The sequence below is a fragment of the Hyla sarda genome, chromosome 4 (genome assembly GCF_029499605.1).
Source record: "Hyla sarda isolate aHylSar1 chromosome 4, aHylSar1.hap1, whole genome shotgun sequence".
Lineage (NCBI taxonomy): Eukaryota > Metazoa > Chordata > Amphibia > Anura > Hylidae > Hyla > Hyla sarda.
The window spans coordinates 336,461,092-336,475,000 of record NC_079192.1 but is presented as its reverse complement, the minus strand read 5'-3'; the positions used below and the strand labels follow the sequence as shown (position 1 = coordinate 336,475,000).

The 13,909-nt window shown below is 41.8% G+C and overlaps 1 protein-coding gene across 9 annotated transcripts in view; it reads right to left on the bottom strand.

The window, feature by feature from the left end:
* The window catches only part of TENM2 (teneurin transmembrane protein 2), a 2,592,228-nt gene that overhangs the window by 1,262,259 nt on the left and 1,316,060 nt on the right, over window positions 1–13,909 (bottom strand). For all 9 annotated transcript variants that reach the window (XM_056575104.1, XM_056575105.1, XM_056575107.1 and 6 more), the window contains one exon: window positions 8,230–8,343. In XM_056575104.1, coding sequence (XP_056431079.1) covers window positions 8,230–8,343 — 114 coding nt within the window. The remainder of the gene's footprint in view (window positions 1–8,229; window positions 8,344–13,909) is intronic.

The following is a 13,909-nucleotide window of genomic DNA, read 5'->3' as shown; positions in this document are numbered from 1 at the left end:
CACAGGTTATATTCTAAAATAAGTGATGTCATTGCAAAGCACAATTGGTGACACAAAAAACAAGCCCTTATATGAGTCTGTAGGTGCCAAATTGAAAGAGTTATGATTTTTAGAAAGGAAGGAGGAAAAAGCAAAAATGAAAAAACGAAAATTTGCTGAGTCCTTAAGGTGAAAATAGGCTGAGTCCCTAAGGGGTTAAGGACACAGCCCTTCTTTGCAAATCTGACCACTGTCCCTTTAAAGGGGTATTCTGCCCCTAGCATCTTATCCCCTATCTAAAGGGTAGGGGATAAGATGTCAGATCGCGGGGGTCCCGCCACTGGGGACCCCCGGGATCTCCGCTGCAGCACCCCGTTATCATTACTGCACAGAGCAAACTCGCTCTTTGCATAATGACCGGCGATACAGGGGCCGGAGCATCGTAACGTCACGGCTCTGTCCTTGCTTCGCCCCCTCGTGATGTCATGGCCCGACCCCCTTGGATAGGGGATAAGATGTTAGGGGCAGAGTATCCCTTTAAGCATTAATAACTCTGGGATGCTTTTACTTTTTATTCTGATTCCAAGATTGTTTTTTCGTGACATATTCTACTTTATGTTAGTGGTAAATTTTTGTAGATACTTGCATAATTTCTTGGTGAAAATTCCAAAATGTTATGAACATTTTTTTTTCTTTGAAATTCTCTGCTTATAAGTAAAATGGACATCCCAAATAATTTATATATTGATTCACATATGCAATATGTCTACTTTATGTTGGCATCATAAAGTTGACATGTTTTTTGCTTTTGGAAGACATCAGAGGACTTTAAAGTTCAGCAGCAATTTTCACAAAATTTTCAAAATCGAAATATTTCAGGGACCAGTTCAGTTTTGAAGTGAATTTGAGGGGCCTTCATATTATAAATACCCCATAAAATACCCCATTATAAAAACTGCACCCCTTAAAGTATTTAAAATGACATTCAGTAAGTGTGTTAACCCTTTAGGTGTTTCACAGGAATAGCAGCAAAGTGAAGGAGAAAATTCAAAATCTTAATTTTTTACACTCGCATGTAGACCCAGTTTTTTCATTTTCACAAGGGGTAAAAGGAAATAAATCACCATAAAATTTGTAACCCAATTTCTCTCGAGTAAGGAATTATCTCATATGTGTATGTCAAGTGCTCTGTGGGTGCACTAGAGGGCTCAGAAGGGAAGGAACGACAATGGCATTTTGGACAGTGAGTTTTTCTGAAATGGTTTTTGGGGGGAATGTCACATTTAGATAGCCCATATGGTGCCAGAACAGCAACAAAAAAATAATCCATGGCATACTATTTTAGAAACTACACCCCTCAAGGAACGTAACAAGAGCCTTAACAGGTGTTTGACGACTTTTAGTTGGATGTGTAAATGACATTTTTTTTTTCACAAAAATGCTGGTTTCCCCCAAGTTTTACATCTTTACAAGGGGTAATAGGAGAAAATGTCACCCAAAATTTGTAACCCCATTTCTTCTGAGTATGGAAATACCCCATGTGTGGATCTCACGTGCTCTGCTGGCGCACTACAATGGAAACTACACCCCTCACAGAATTTAATAAGGAGTGCAGTGAGCATTTACACCCCACTGGCGTTTGACAGATCTTTAGAACAGTGGGCTGTGCAAATGAAAAATTAAATTTTTCATTTTCACGGACCACTGTTCCAAAGATCTGTCAGACACCTGTGGGGCATAAATACTCATTGTATCCCTTATTACATTACGTGAGGGGTGTAGTTTCCAAAATGGGGTCACATGTATGTGTGTGTGTGTGTGGGGGGGGGTCCATTGTTCCGTCACTATGGGGGCTTTGTAAACACACGTGGCCTTCAATTCCGGACAAATTTTCTCTCCAAAAGTCCACTGGTGCTCCTTCTTTTCTGAGCATGGTAGTTCACCGCAGAGTACTTTACATCCACATATTGGGTATTTCTGTATTTATGTTCTTAATGGGGTTACAAATTTTGGGAGGCTTTTTTTTCTTCCTATTTTTCCGAGTGAAAATGAAAAATTTAGGGTAGCACCAGCATTTTAGTAAAAAAAAATTTTCATTTTCCCATCTAACTTTAAGGAAAATTGGTCAAACATCTGTGGGGTGTTAAGGCTCACTATACCCCTTGTTACGTTCCGTGAGGGGTGTTGTTTCCAAAATGGGGTCACAAGGGGTATTCATTTTTTTGCTTTATGTCAGAACCACTGTAAAATCAGCCACCCCTGCGCAAATCACTTTAGGCTTCAAATGTACATAGTGCGCTCGCACTCCTGAGCCTTGTTATGCGTCCGCAGAGCATTTTACACCCACATAAGTGCTATTTCCGTTCTCAGGAGAGATTGCGTTACAAATTTTGGGAGTCTTTTTTTCCTTTTACCTCTTGTGAAAATAAAAAGTTTGGGGCAACACCAGCATGTTAGTGTGAAAAATTGTATTTATTTTTTTACACTAACAGGCTAGTGTAGACCCCAACTTTTCCTTTTAATAAGGGGTAAAAGGAGAAAAAGCCCACCAAAATCTGTAACCCAATTGCTCCCGAGCACAGAAATGCCCCATATGTGGCCCTAAACTGTTTCCTTGGAATACGACAAGGCTCCTAAGTGAGAGTGCGCCATGCGCATTTGAGGACTAAATTAGGGCTTGCATAGGGGTGGACATAGGGGTTTTCTATGCCAGTGATTCCCAAACAGGGTGCCTCCAGCTGTTGCTAAACTCCCAGCATGCCTCGACAGTCAGGGGCTGGCTGGAAATGCTGGGAGTTGTTTTTTTGAAAACACTTCCGAACTATATGTTTTTCATTTTTATTGGGGAGAACAGTGTAAGGGGTTGTATATGTAGGGTTTTACCCTTTGTTTTGTGTTAGTGTAGTGTTTTTAGGGTACATTCACACGGGCGGGTTTACGGTAGGAGTTTGCGCTGCGGCAGAAAATTTGCTGCAGCTCAAACTTGAAGCAGGAAACTCTCTGTTAACCCACCCGTGTGAATGTAACCTCCAGCTGTTGCAAAACTACAAATCCCAGCATGCACTGACAGACCGTGCATGCTGGGAGTTGTACTTTTGCAACAGCTTGAGGCACACTGGTTGGAAAACTTTTAGTTTGGTTCTGTTACCTAACTCAGTATTTTCCAACCAGTGTTTCTCCAGCTGTTGCAAAACGACAAATTCTGGGAGATGTAGTTATACAACATCTGGAGGTATGCAACTACAACTCCCAGAATGGTTAGACAGCCGTTTGCTGTTCGTGCATGCTGGGAGTTGTAGTTTTGCAAGAGGGCCATGGTTCATAAACCACCACACAGTGATCTCCAAACTCGGGCCCTCCAGATGTTACAAAACTAAAAATCCCAGCATGCCCAGACAGCAAACTGCTGTGTGGGCAAGCTGGGAGTTGTGGTTTTGCAAGATCTAGAGGGACACAGTTTAGAGACTACTGCACAGGGATCTCCAAACTGTAGCCCTCCAGCTGTTGCAAAACTACAAATCCCAGCATGCCCAAACAGCAAACAGCTGTCTGGGCATGCTGGGAGTTATAGTTTTGCAACATCTGGAGGGCTACAGTTTAGAGACCACTGTATAGCTGGGAGTTGTAGTTGGGTACCTCCAGCTGTTGCATAACTACATCTCCCAGCCTGCCCTTCGGTGATTAGTACATGCTGGGAGTTATAGCTTGGCAACAGCTGGAGGCACACTGGTTGGAAAATACTGAGTTAGGTAACAGAACCTAACTGAAGGTTTTCCAACCAGTGTGCCTCCAACTGTTGCAAAAGTACAACTCCCAGCATGCACGGTTTGTCATTACATGCTGGGAGTTGTAGTTTTGAAACAGCTGGAGGTTTGCCCCCCCATGTGAATGTACAGAGTTTGCACAGCTTCAAGTTTGGGCTGCGCAAACTCCTAGCGGGAAACTCACTGTAACCCGACAGTGCGAAAGTACCCTAAAAACACTACACTACACTAACACATAATAAAGAGTAAAACACTACATATACACCCACTTACACTGTGCCCCCCAATAAAAATTAAAAACATCTTGTACGGCAGTGTTTCCAAAACGGAGCCTCCAGCTGTTGCAAAACAACAACTCCCAGCATTTCTGGACAGCCACTGACAGTCCAGGCATGCTAGGTGTTTAGCAACAGCTGGAGGCACCCTGTTTGGGAATCACTGGCATAAAATACCCCTATGTCCACCCCTATGCAATCCCTTATTTAGTCCTCAAATGCGCATGGCGCTCTCTCACTTCGGAGCCCTGTCGTATTTCAAGGAAATAGTTTAGGGCCACATATGGGGTATCGCCGTACTCGGGAGAAATTGCAACACAAATTTTGGGGGTCTTTTTTTCCTTTTAGCGCTTGTGAAAAGGAAAGGTTGGGGGCTACACCAGCCTGTTAGTGTAAAAAAATAAAACATTTTACACTAACATGCTGGTGTTGCCCCATACTTTTTATTTTCACAAGAGGTAAAAGGAAAAAAAAAATTCTCCTGAGTACGGAAATACCCCATATGTAAGTGTAAAATGCTCTGCGGATGCACAACAAGGCTCAGGAGTGAGAGCGCACCATTTGAGGCTTAAATTGGTGATTTGCACAGGGGTGGCTGATTTTACAGCAGTTCTGACAAACGGAAAAAAAATACACACATGTGACCCCATTTTGGAAACTACACCCCTCACGGAACGTGACAAGTGGTATAATGAGCCTGAACCACAGGTGTTTGACAAATTTTCATTAAAGTTGGATGGGAAAATGAAAAAAAAATTTCACAAAAATGCTGGTGTTACCCTAAATTTTTCATTTTCACAAGGGAAAATAGGAAAAAAGCCCCCCAAATTTGTAACCCTATCTCTTCTGAGTAAGAATATACCCCATATGTGAATTTAAAGGGCTCTACGGGCGAACTGCAATGCTCAGAAGAGAAGGAGCACCATTGGGATTTTGAAGAGAAAATTTGTCCGGAATTGAAGGCCATGTGTGTTTACAAAGCCCCCATAGTGCCAGAACAATGGACCCCCAACACATGTGACCCCATTTTGGAAACTACACCCCTCATGTAATGTAATAAGGGGTACAGTGAGAATTTATGCCCCACAGGTGTCTGACAGATTTTTGGAACAGTGGTCCGTAAAAATGAAAAATTAAATTTTTCATTTGCACAGCCCACTGTTCCAAAGATCTGTCAAATGCCAGTGGGGTGTAAATACTCACTGCACCCCTTATTAAATTCTGTGAGGGGTGTAGTTTCCAAAATGGGGTCACATGTGGGGGGGGGGGGTCCACTGTTCTGGCACCACGGGGGGCTTTGTAAACGCGTATGGCCCCTGACTACCATTCCAAACAAATTCTCTTTCCAAAAGCTCAATGGCACTCCTCCACTTCTGAGCATTGTAGTTCGCCAGCAGAGCATTTTACGTCCTAACATGGGGTATTTCCATACTCAGAAGAAATGGGGTTACAAATTTTGGGGGTAATTTTTTCCTATTACCCCTTGTAAAAATGTAAAATTTAGGGGAAAAACTGCATTTTAGTAAAAAAAAAAATGTTTTTTTCATTTACACATCCAACTTTAATGAAAAGTCAACACCTGTGGGGTGTTAAGGCTCTGAGGACCCCTTGTTATGTTCCTTGAGGGGTGTAGTTTCCAAAATAGTATGCCATGTGGGTATTTTTTGCTGTTCTGGCACCACAGGGGCCAAATGTGACTCCTTCTCTTTTGAGCATTGTAGTTCGCCCGCAAAGCATGGGGTTACAAGATGGGGTTACAAATTTGGGGGGGGGGGAATTTTCTCCCATTACCCTTTGTAAAAATTGAAAATTTGGGGTGAAAACTGCACTTTAGTGTGACATTTTTTTTTCCATTTACACATCCGATTTCAACGAAAAGTTGTCAAACACTTGTGGGGTGTTAAGGCTAACTGGACCCCTTGTTACGTGCCTTGAGGGGTGTAGTTTCCAAAATGGTATGCCATGTGGGGTTTTCTGCTGTTTTGGCACCATAGGGGCTTTCTAAATGTCACATGCCCCCCAAAAACCATTTCAGAAAAATTCACTCTCCAAAATCCCATTGTTGCTCCTTCCCTTCTGAGCCCTCTACTGCGCCCGCCGAACATTTGACATACACATATGAGGTATTTCCTTACTCGAGAGAAATTGGGTTAAAAATTTTGGTTTTGTTTTTTCCTATTACCACTTGTAAAAATTCAAAAACTGCGTCTACAAGAACATGCGAGTGTAAAAAATGAAGATTTTGAATTTTCTCCTTCACTTTGCTGCTATTCCTGGGAAACACCTAAAGGGTTAACACACTTACTGATTGTCATTTTGAATACTTTGAGGGGTGCAGTTTTCATAATGGGGTCATTTGTGGGGTATTTCTAATATGAAGGCCCTTCAAATCCACTTCAAAACTGAATTGGTCCCTGAAAATTTTCGATTTTGAAAATGTTGTGAAAAATTTGAAAATTGCTGCTGAACTTTGAAGCCCACTGATGTCTTCCAAAAGTAAAAACATGTAAACTTTATGATGCAGTCATAAAGTAGACCTATTGTATATGTGAATCAATGTATAATTTATTTGGAATATCAATTTTCCTTATAAGTAGAGAGCTTCAAAGTAAAAAAAAAATGCAAAATTTTCAATTTTTTCATCAAATTTTTGAATTTTTCACCAAGAAATGATACAAGTATCGACAAAATTTTACCACTAACATAAAGTAGAATATGTCACGAAAAAACAATCTCGGAATCAGAATGAAAGGTAAAAGCATCCCAGAGTTATTAATGCTTGAAGTGACAGTGATATACAAACAAGGAGAGCGCTCCTAGTGTGATAACGTAATGTGAAGAGGAGATGAAAAAACAAGTAAAATTGCTCACCAAGTATAGTTGTACTGCGACCAAGTACAACTATGGTGAAAGCATGGAATAACCCTTCAACGGGCGAAGAACGGCAGCCGCTCCTGGTGACACAGATGAAGTGACAGTGGTCAGATGTTCAAAAATTGGCTGTGTCCTTAACGTATATTTGGGCTGGGTCCTTAAGGGGTTGAAGCCTCTCGGTTGAAATGTGCATAATTTATAGATCCAGTACATTTCTTTATTGTTAAGAGTTTGGATTCTATTTGGTATATCTTTTGAGATGTATTCAATTGGATATATTCTGATGGGTTGTGGCACTTGAGGATGTTTCGACTGGCAATGCCTAGATAAACTTTTCAGCTGGTACCCTTTCTGGATATTGGCTCTATGTTGATTAAGCTCACGTGTAATTCCTGTGTGGTCCGTCCCACATATTGTTTTTGACATACACATTCAATTATGTACATGACGAACCTGGAGTGGCAATTCATGTGAGATACTTTTGGGAAAGTTTCCCCAGTCTGATGGCTTTAAAAGATGGTTCTGTTGCGTATAATACATGAGCAACACAGGCAACATGCTTTCCCACATTTATATACTCCCTTTAGCATAGTCTGATGTTGATCCATGCCTTCCCTTTTATTTTTGTTTTTATGCCTCCGTAGCTTACTGGGAGCTAAGATGTTCTTCAGAGTAGGTGCCCTCCTGAAAATTATACCTGAGTTATCTTTTAAAACTTGTCCTAGTACAGGATCCTTTTTGAGAACACACCAATGTTTTTTCAAAATACTCTTTAATTCGGCATGAGCTCTTGTGTATGTAGTAATACATTTGGGAGTGGTCTTGTGTTTGCCAGGGACTTCTTTTATTTCGGGTGGTTGGGTTGAGGTGGAAGGAAGACAGCCGTTTTGGGTTAAATATTTAGTTTTATTGAAAGCATCATGTAAAAGTGATTTTGGGTAGCTCTTTTGTAATATTTTTGCTTGTAGGAAAAAAGTATTGTCACTGGTACAATTCTTCCTTACCCATTTATATTGCCCAAATGGCACATTGGTCCGTCATTGTCCACTGTGGAAGGCCATGCAAATATTTGAATCCGCACTTTTAAAATAGATGGATATAAAGATCCCTTCTGATTGGTGGGTGATCTCAAAATCTAAAAACTCTATTTTGTCTGTTGCCTAATTGGCCGTAAGACTTAGGCCCCCAATCATTATTATTTATATTAAAGACAAAATGATCAATTAGACTGGTTGGGCCTTCCCATAAAATAAAGAGGTCATCGATGTGGCGCATATATATTTTTACATGAGTGGAGAACAATGTCTGGGACTTTATGAATCTGTCTTCAAACTCACCCATGACTAGGTTGGCATAGGGGGTTACCCGCTTCCCCATGGCGGTCCCGCGGGTCTGATTGTACGTGCACCCATCATTTCTGAAGAAGTTGTTTTCCATGATTAATTTTAAACCTGCAAGGAGAAATATTTTTAGTGTATCGTGAATATCAGTGTCTTCTTGTAATACTTATTCAATGCATTTTAAACCAATAGAGTGTTGAATATTGGTTTATAGAACTGCTACGTCTAGTGTGGGAAAGAAGTATAGGGGCTGCTAGGTTATGGGCCTTAGTAGTGTGATTAGCTGATCAGAATTTTTTAAATAACTGTCGAGGTTTTGTACATATTCTTGCAAAATTAAATCTAGATACTGGGACATATTGGACAATAGACTATTATCCAACATGTCCCAGTATAGATAATTGAAATGTACTGGATCTAAAAATTACACACATTACAACCAAGAGGCCTTAATGAAGCAACTGAGGTTATACAGTGATATAATTACCCGACTGGTCACTCTTTCCGTCCTCCATCGCTCATATTAATGTCCGATTTATGAATGAGTTCCCTCCTGATACACCATTCACCTTTATGACCTATATCCACATATACTGAAAGAGGTCATTCCCAATAATGTAATTGAAATCTATCCTAAAGTGCCATCTAATGGCCTTAGTAATAAACATGTGAACTAATCCTTTTATATTCCTTTAGTTCCATCCTCTCCCAACAGGATACTTCAAATAGATACTGAGTTCATATATTACAACTAATAAGGTTTGAGGGGAGATGTATCCCGATGATAATCATATATAAAAAATGTATTAACAATACAAAACAATTGTCTAAAATAAAAATAAAAAAGTTTTTCCTTAAGTTTACCAGAAGCCATGAACCCCAGCCTCTTTTGGAGCACATAGCATCAAAATGTTATTCTTTACCTACAGAGCCACAGGTTTTTTATTGATAGTAAGTTTTCTGGTACTTATATATATTTTATTTTATTTTGAATGTAAAGAATAAAAATAAAAACTTAGAATCCATCAGGGGTTTGAACCCTGGACCTCCTGGGGGTTCCACAATACCAAAAAGCATTGCCCTACCAGCAGCACCATACCCTGGAACTTAAGTGTACACCTATTTTTCTATTTTTTACACAATGAAATTTTTTTTATAAAATATAATGCACCTTGCGACATCACTAGTTGAGGAAACTCTCTCCCCTTTTTTCCTCCTCTTTTTCATTTGAATACCATGTAGCTGAATATTCCAAACCATCATATATTTTAAGCCACTTTGTTTTTCTATAATATTGTTTTATATCTTATAAGAATGTCAAAATGCCGCTTTAACAGTTTTCTTTTAAGCTGATATTATTTTATTTCTGTACAGTATGTCCCGTTTGGTAGTATACACTTACCTGCGTGAACAGGATGTGATGTCCTAATTGCGTTACGTCATTCACCCAGGTAACTCCTGGGATTTTTCAAATATTTTCTGTATAAAGCGCTGTTTTTATGTCACTTCTGTAGAATACTTGAAAAAGAGAGCGGGACGCTCTTGAAACGCGTTGTCTATGTGAAATAAAACAACCCAAGTATAACTCACGGCATCCGTGGTTCTTGCTACTAGCGTTGTGTGCCCCAGAACCATCCTGTTTTTTCTCCCTGCCTGGAACTCCACAGCAGTACCACAAGTATTCTTCAGCCACTCTCTACAGGTGGATCCAGGTCCGGAGGCAGCCACGCATTGGAATCGCATACATGCTTTATTAGATGTTAAGCTCTGAGCCCAACATCTCCAGGTACATGAGTATTTGGCACAATTGCATATACCTGTCTCACCCCTGGTATCGGCACAAGGCAGCACCTTTTGGTTGTCTGGCCTTTTGGTTGTCCAGCATCAGCATGAGGAGACATATGGCGGCACAATGACAGAGCCTGGGAATGGCAGCATCAGCATGAGGAGACCATGTAGCAACACAATGACAGAGCCTGGAGGTGGCAGCATTAGCATGAGGAGATCATATGGTGGTACAATGACAGAGCTTGGAGGTGGCAGCATTAGCATGAGGAGACCATATAGCAGCACAATGAGAGAGCCTGGAGGTGGCAGCATGAACATGAAGAGCCCATATGGTGGCATAATTAGAGAGCCTGGAGGTGGCAGCATCAGTATGAGGAGACCATATGGAGGCACAATGACAGAGCTTGGAGGTGGCAGCAGCAGCATGAGGAGACCATACAGCAGCAAAATGAGAGCCTGGAGGTGGCAGCATCAGCATGAGGAGGCCATATGGCGGCACAATGACAGAGCCTGGAGGTGGCAGCAGCACCTGGAGGTGGCAGCAACACCATGAGGGCCATGCCAACTGAGGGTTGAGTCTGAGGAACCCACCGACTGTTGACTGGGGGTGTCAGACGTCACTTGGAATTAAATAGATTCCCGAGTGAACCAATCAATTATGGGTTGCTGGTCGAGACACGACTGCTAGCTGACAACGGGAGCTCAGACCTCTCGCTTTGACTCCTACTGCCACATGCCCCTACTCTGCTGCGACCTCTGCCTGCGCCTGATGAATTTAGGCCTCTGTCACTCCTCTGTGCACGTCCTGTTACTTCTCTGCCTGCCATACTTATACACCGTTGTGTATGTTACACTTCTGAGAGGAGGACAATGCGCTCCACTACGCTTAAAACTCTATTAGACTGTATTAGACTACAAGTGTTTAGCTTTGTCTAGCACAGTAACTAGGCCCAAATTAGTTGTACCACTTAAAGGGATACTACGCCCCTAGACATCTTATCCCCTATCCAAAGGATCCCCACTGTGGCACCGCGCTATCATTACTGCACAGAGCGAGTTTGCTCTGTGCGTAATGACGGGCAATACAGGGGCCGGAGCATCGTTACGTCACGGCTCCGCCCCTCGTGACGTCACGGCCCGTCCCTTTCAATACAAGTCTATGGGAGGGGGCGCCCCCTGCCATAGACTTGCATTAAGGGGACGGGCCGTGATGTCTCGAGGGGCTCCATCACACTGCTCCATCCCCTGTATCGCCCGTCATTACGCACAGAGTGAACTCGCTCTGTGCTGTAATGATAGCGGGGTGCCGCAGCGGGGATCCCGGGGCTTCCCAGCAGCGGGACCGTGGCAATCTGACATCTTATCTCCTATCCTTTGCATAGGGGATAAGATGTCTAGGGGCAGAGTACCCCTTTAAGGGTTTTTTCCTTTCTTACCTTTTAAAAATCATAACCCTTTCAATTTTCCATGTAAAAATCTCTATGATGGATTATTTTTTGCGCCACCAATTCTACTTTGTAATAACATCAGTCATTTTACCCCAAAATCTATGCAAAACAAAAAAAAATCCTTGTGCGACAAAATTGAAAAAACAAACAAGCGCCATTTTGAAACTTTTGTTGGCTTCCGTTTCTACGCAGTTGTAAAAATGACACTTTGTCTATATTCTGTAGGGCCATACGATTAAAATGATACCCTACTTATATAGGTTGGAACTTGTCTTACTTCTGGAAAAACTCATAACTACATGCACGGAAATGTATACGTTTAATAATGTCCTCTTCTGATCCCTATAACTTTTTTTATTTTTCTGCATATGAGGATGTATGAGGGCTAATATTTTGTTCCGTGATCTGAAGTTTTTATTGCTTCCATTTTTGTTTTGATCAGACACATATGTTTATATTTATTTTTATTTACATTGTTTTCTTTATTGGAAAAGGGGGGGGCGGGTGAGTCAGACTTTTCTTAGGTAAGGGGTTAAATCACACTTTATTTTCACTTTTTTTTTAAAAAATGTTATAGCCCCCATAGGGTACTATAACATTGCACACACTGATTTCCAGGCACAGAGCAGTCATTCGGTGATCGGACACGCAGGGGACAGGTAGTGACCCTACAGCTGATCCATACAGCTGATCGGGATGCCATGGTTTCACTGACTGAGCTGACGGTAAAGTTTTAGTTTCACTTCAGACGCGGCAATCAACTTTGATCGCTGCGTCTGAAGGGTTATTACCGGGCATCACCACGATTGGTGATGTCTGGAATTAGCTGCGGGTCTCGGTTGTTGATGGCCGCTGGGACACTCCCGATATGACACAGGGTCACCCATCCTGCGTCGTTAAGGGGTTAACAGGAAAATATATAAAGGACACCATGTAGGTGTACTTACAGTTTAAACTTATGAGAGGAGGACTATGTGCTCCACTACAAACTGTATAAGACTACAGAAACAAGTGGGTAGCTTTGGCTGGCCTTTCACAGAAACTAGGCCCAAATTAGTTTAACAGGAAAATATATAAAGAACACCTAGTAGGTGTACGCACAGGTTACACTTATGAGAGGTGGACAATACGCTCTGCTTAAAACTGTATAAGGCTACAAAAACAAGGGTGTAGCTTTGGCTAGCCTTTCACAGTAAATAGGCCCAAATTAGTTTTACAGGGAAAAAAAACGTACACCACCTATGTACGCACAGGTTACACTTATGAGAGGACAATAGGCTCCACTAAGCAACCTGTATTAGGCACTGTAATCAGGTGACTATGGCTTTTTGTGCTCACCCTAACTGGCCCTTGTTAGCTTTAAAGTTGTTGTACACCGAACTGCAGCAGTACAGAATGGCTGTGTAGTAGAGCCCAGTACAGTATTATTAGGCACTAATAGCAGGTGACAATGGCTTTTAGTGCTCAGCCTAACTGGTCCCTGTTAGCTTTAGAGTTGTTATACACCCAACTGCAGCAGTACAGAATGGCTGTGTAGTAGAGCACAGTACAGTATTATTAGGCACTAATAGCAGGTGACAATGGCTTTTAGTGCTCAGCCTAACTGGTCCCTGTTAGCATTAAAGTTGTTATACACCCAACTGCAGCAATAGAGTTGCTGTGTATTACACCCAAAAGTGTATTTTCTCTCTCTCTCAGTGCTTTTCTGCAGTGATTTTGGCTTGTGCTGAATCGCTATTGTCAAGCTGTTTTTCTGTGCAACACACACTCTGCTCTATCTCTCCCTGCAATGAAACGCTTTCTCTGAAATAAAATGCTGGAATACCTGGCCGCAAGATGGCTGCCGATTATACAGGGCTTTGACATCACAGGGGTGACTGGCTGCTGATAGGCTGCATGCTGCATGTGATTCAGGGTCATCCCACCTACCTGCCTTACTGCCTTCCCAGAGTTCCTTGCCCCATGTCCTCACATGTGGATCCGCCATTTTAGATGCCCTGGAGCCTGGACCGCATAACGATTTGTGCAATCAAATCGCGGCAATTTTTGTTGCGAATAGAATTTTTCCTGAAATACATGACGAATTCGGATTCGACAGAATCAATTCGCTCATCCCTAGCTGTGACATTCAGATGGCAGAATCAGAATTTAGTATAAACAATATGAAAGCATGGATCCATCCAGTCCTGTATTAATGTTTCAGGCCTGGAACACTTTAGGCCCCTTAGAAACAATTTTGCATTGTTTATATGCGACAGCCTGCCTGAGTATTGTGGTTGCCACAGAGGATCCATCTTCTGATGGCTGCTTTCAGCAGGACAATGCACCATGTCACAAAGCTCACATCATCTTATACATGATGATGAGGTCATTGATCTCAATCCAATCGAGCATTTTATTCTGTGTATGGACTCATTTTAAGAATAAATAAATATTTTCTT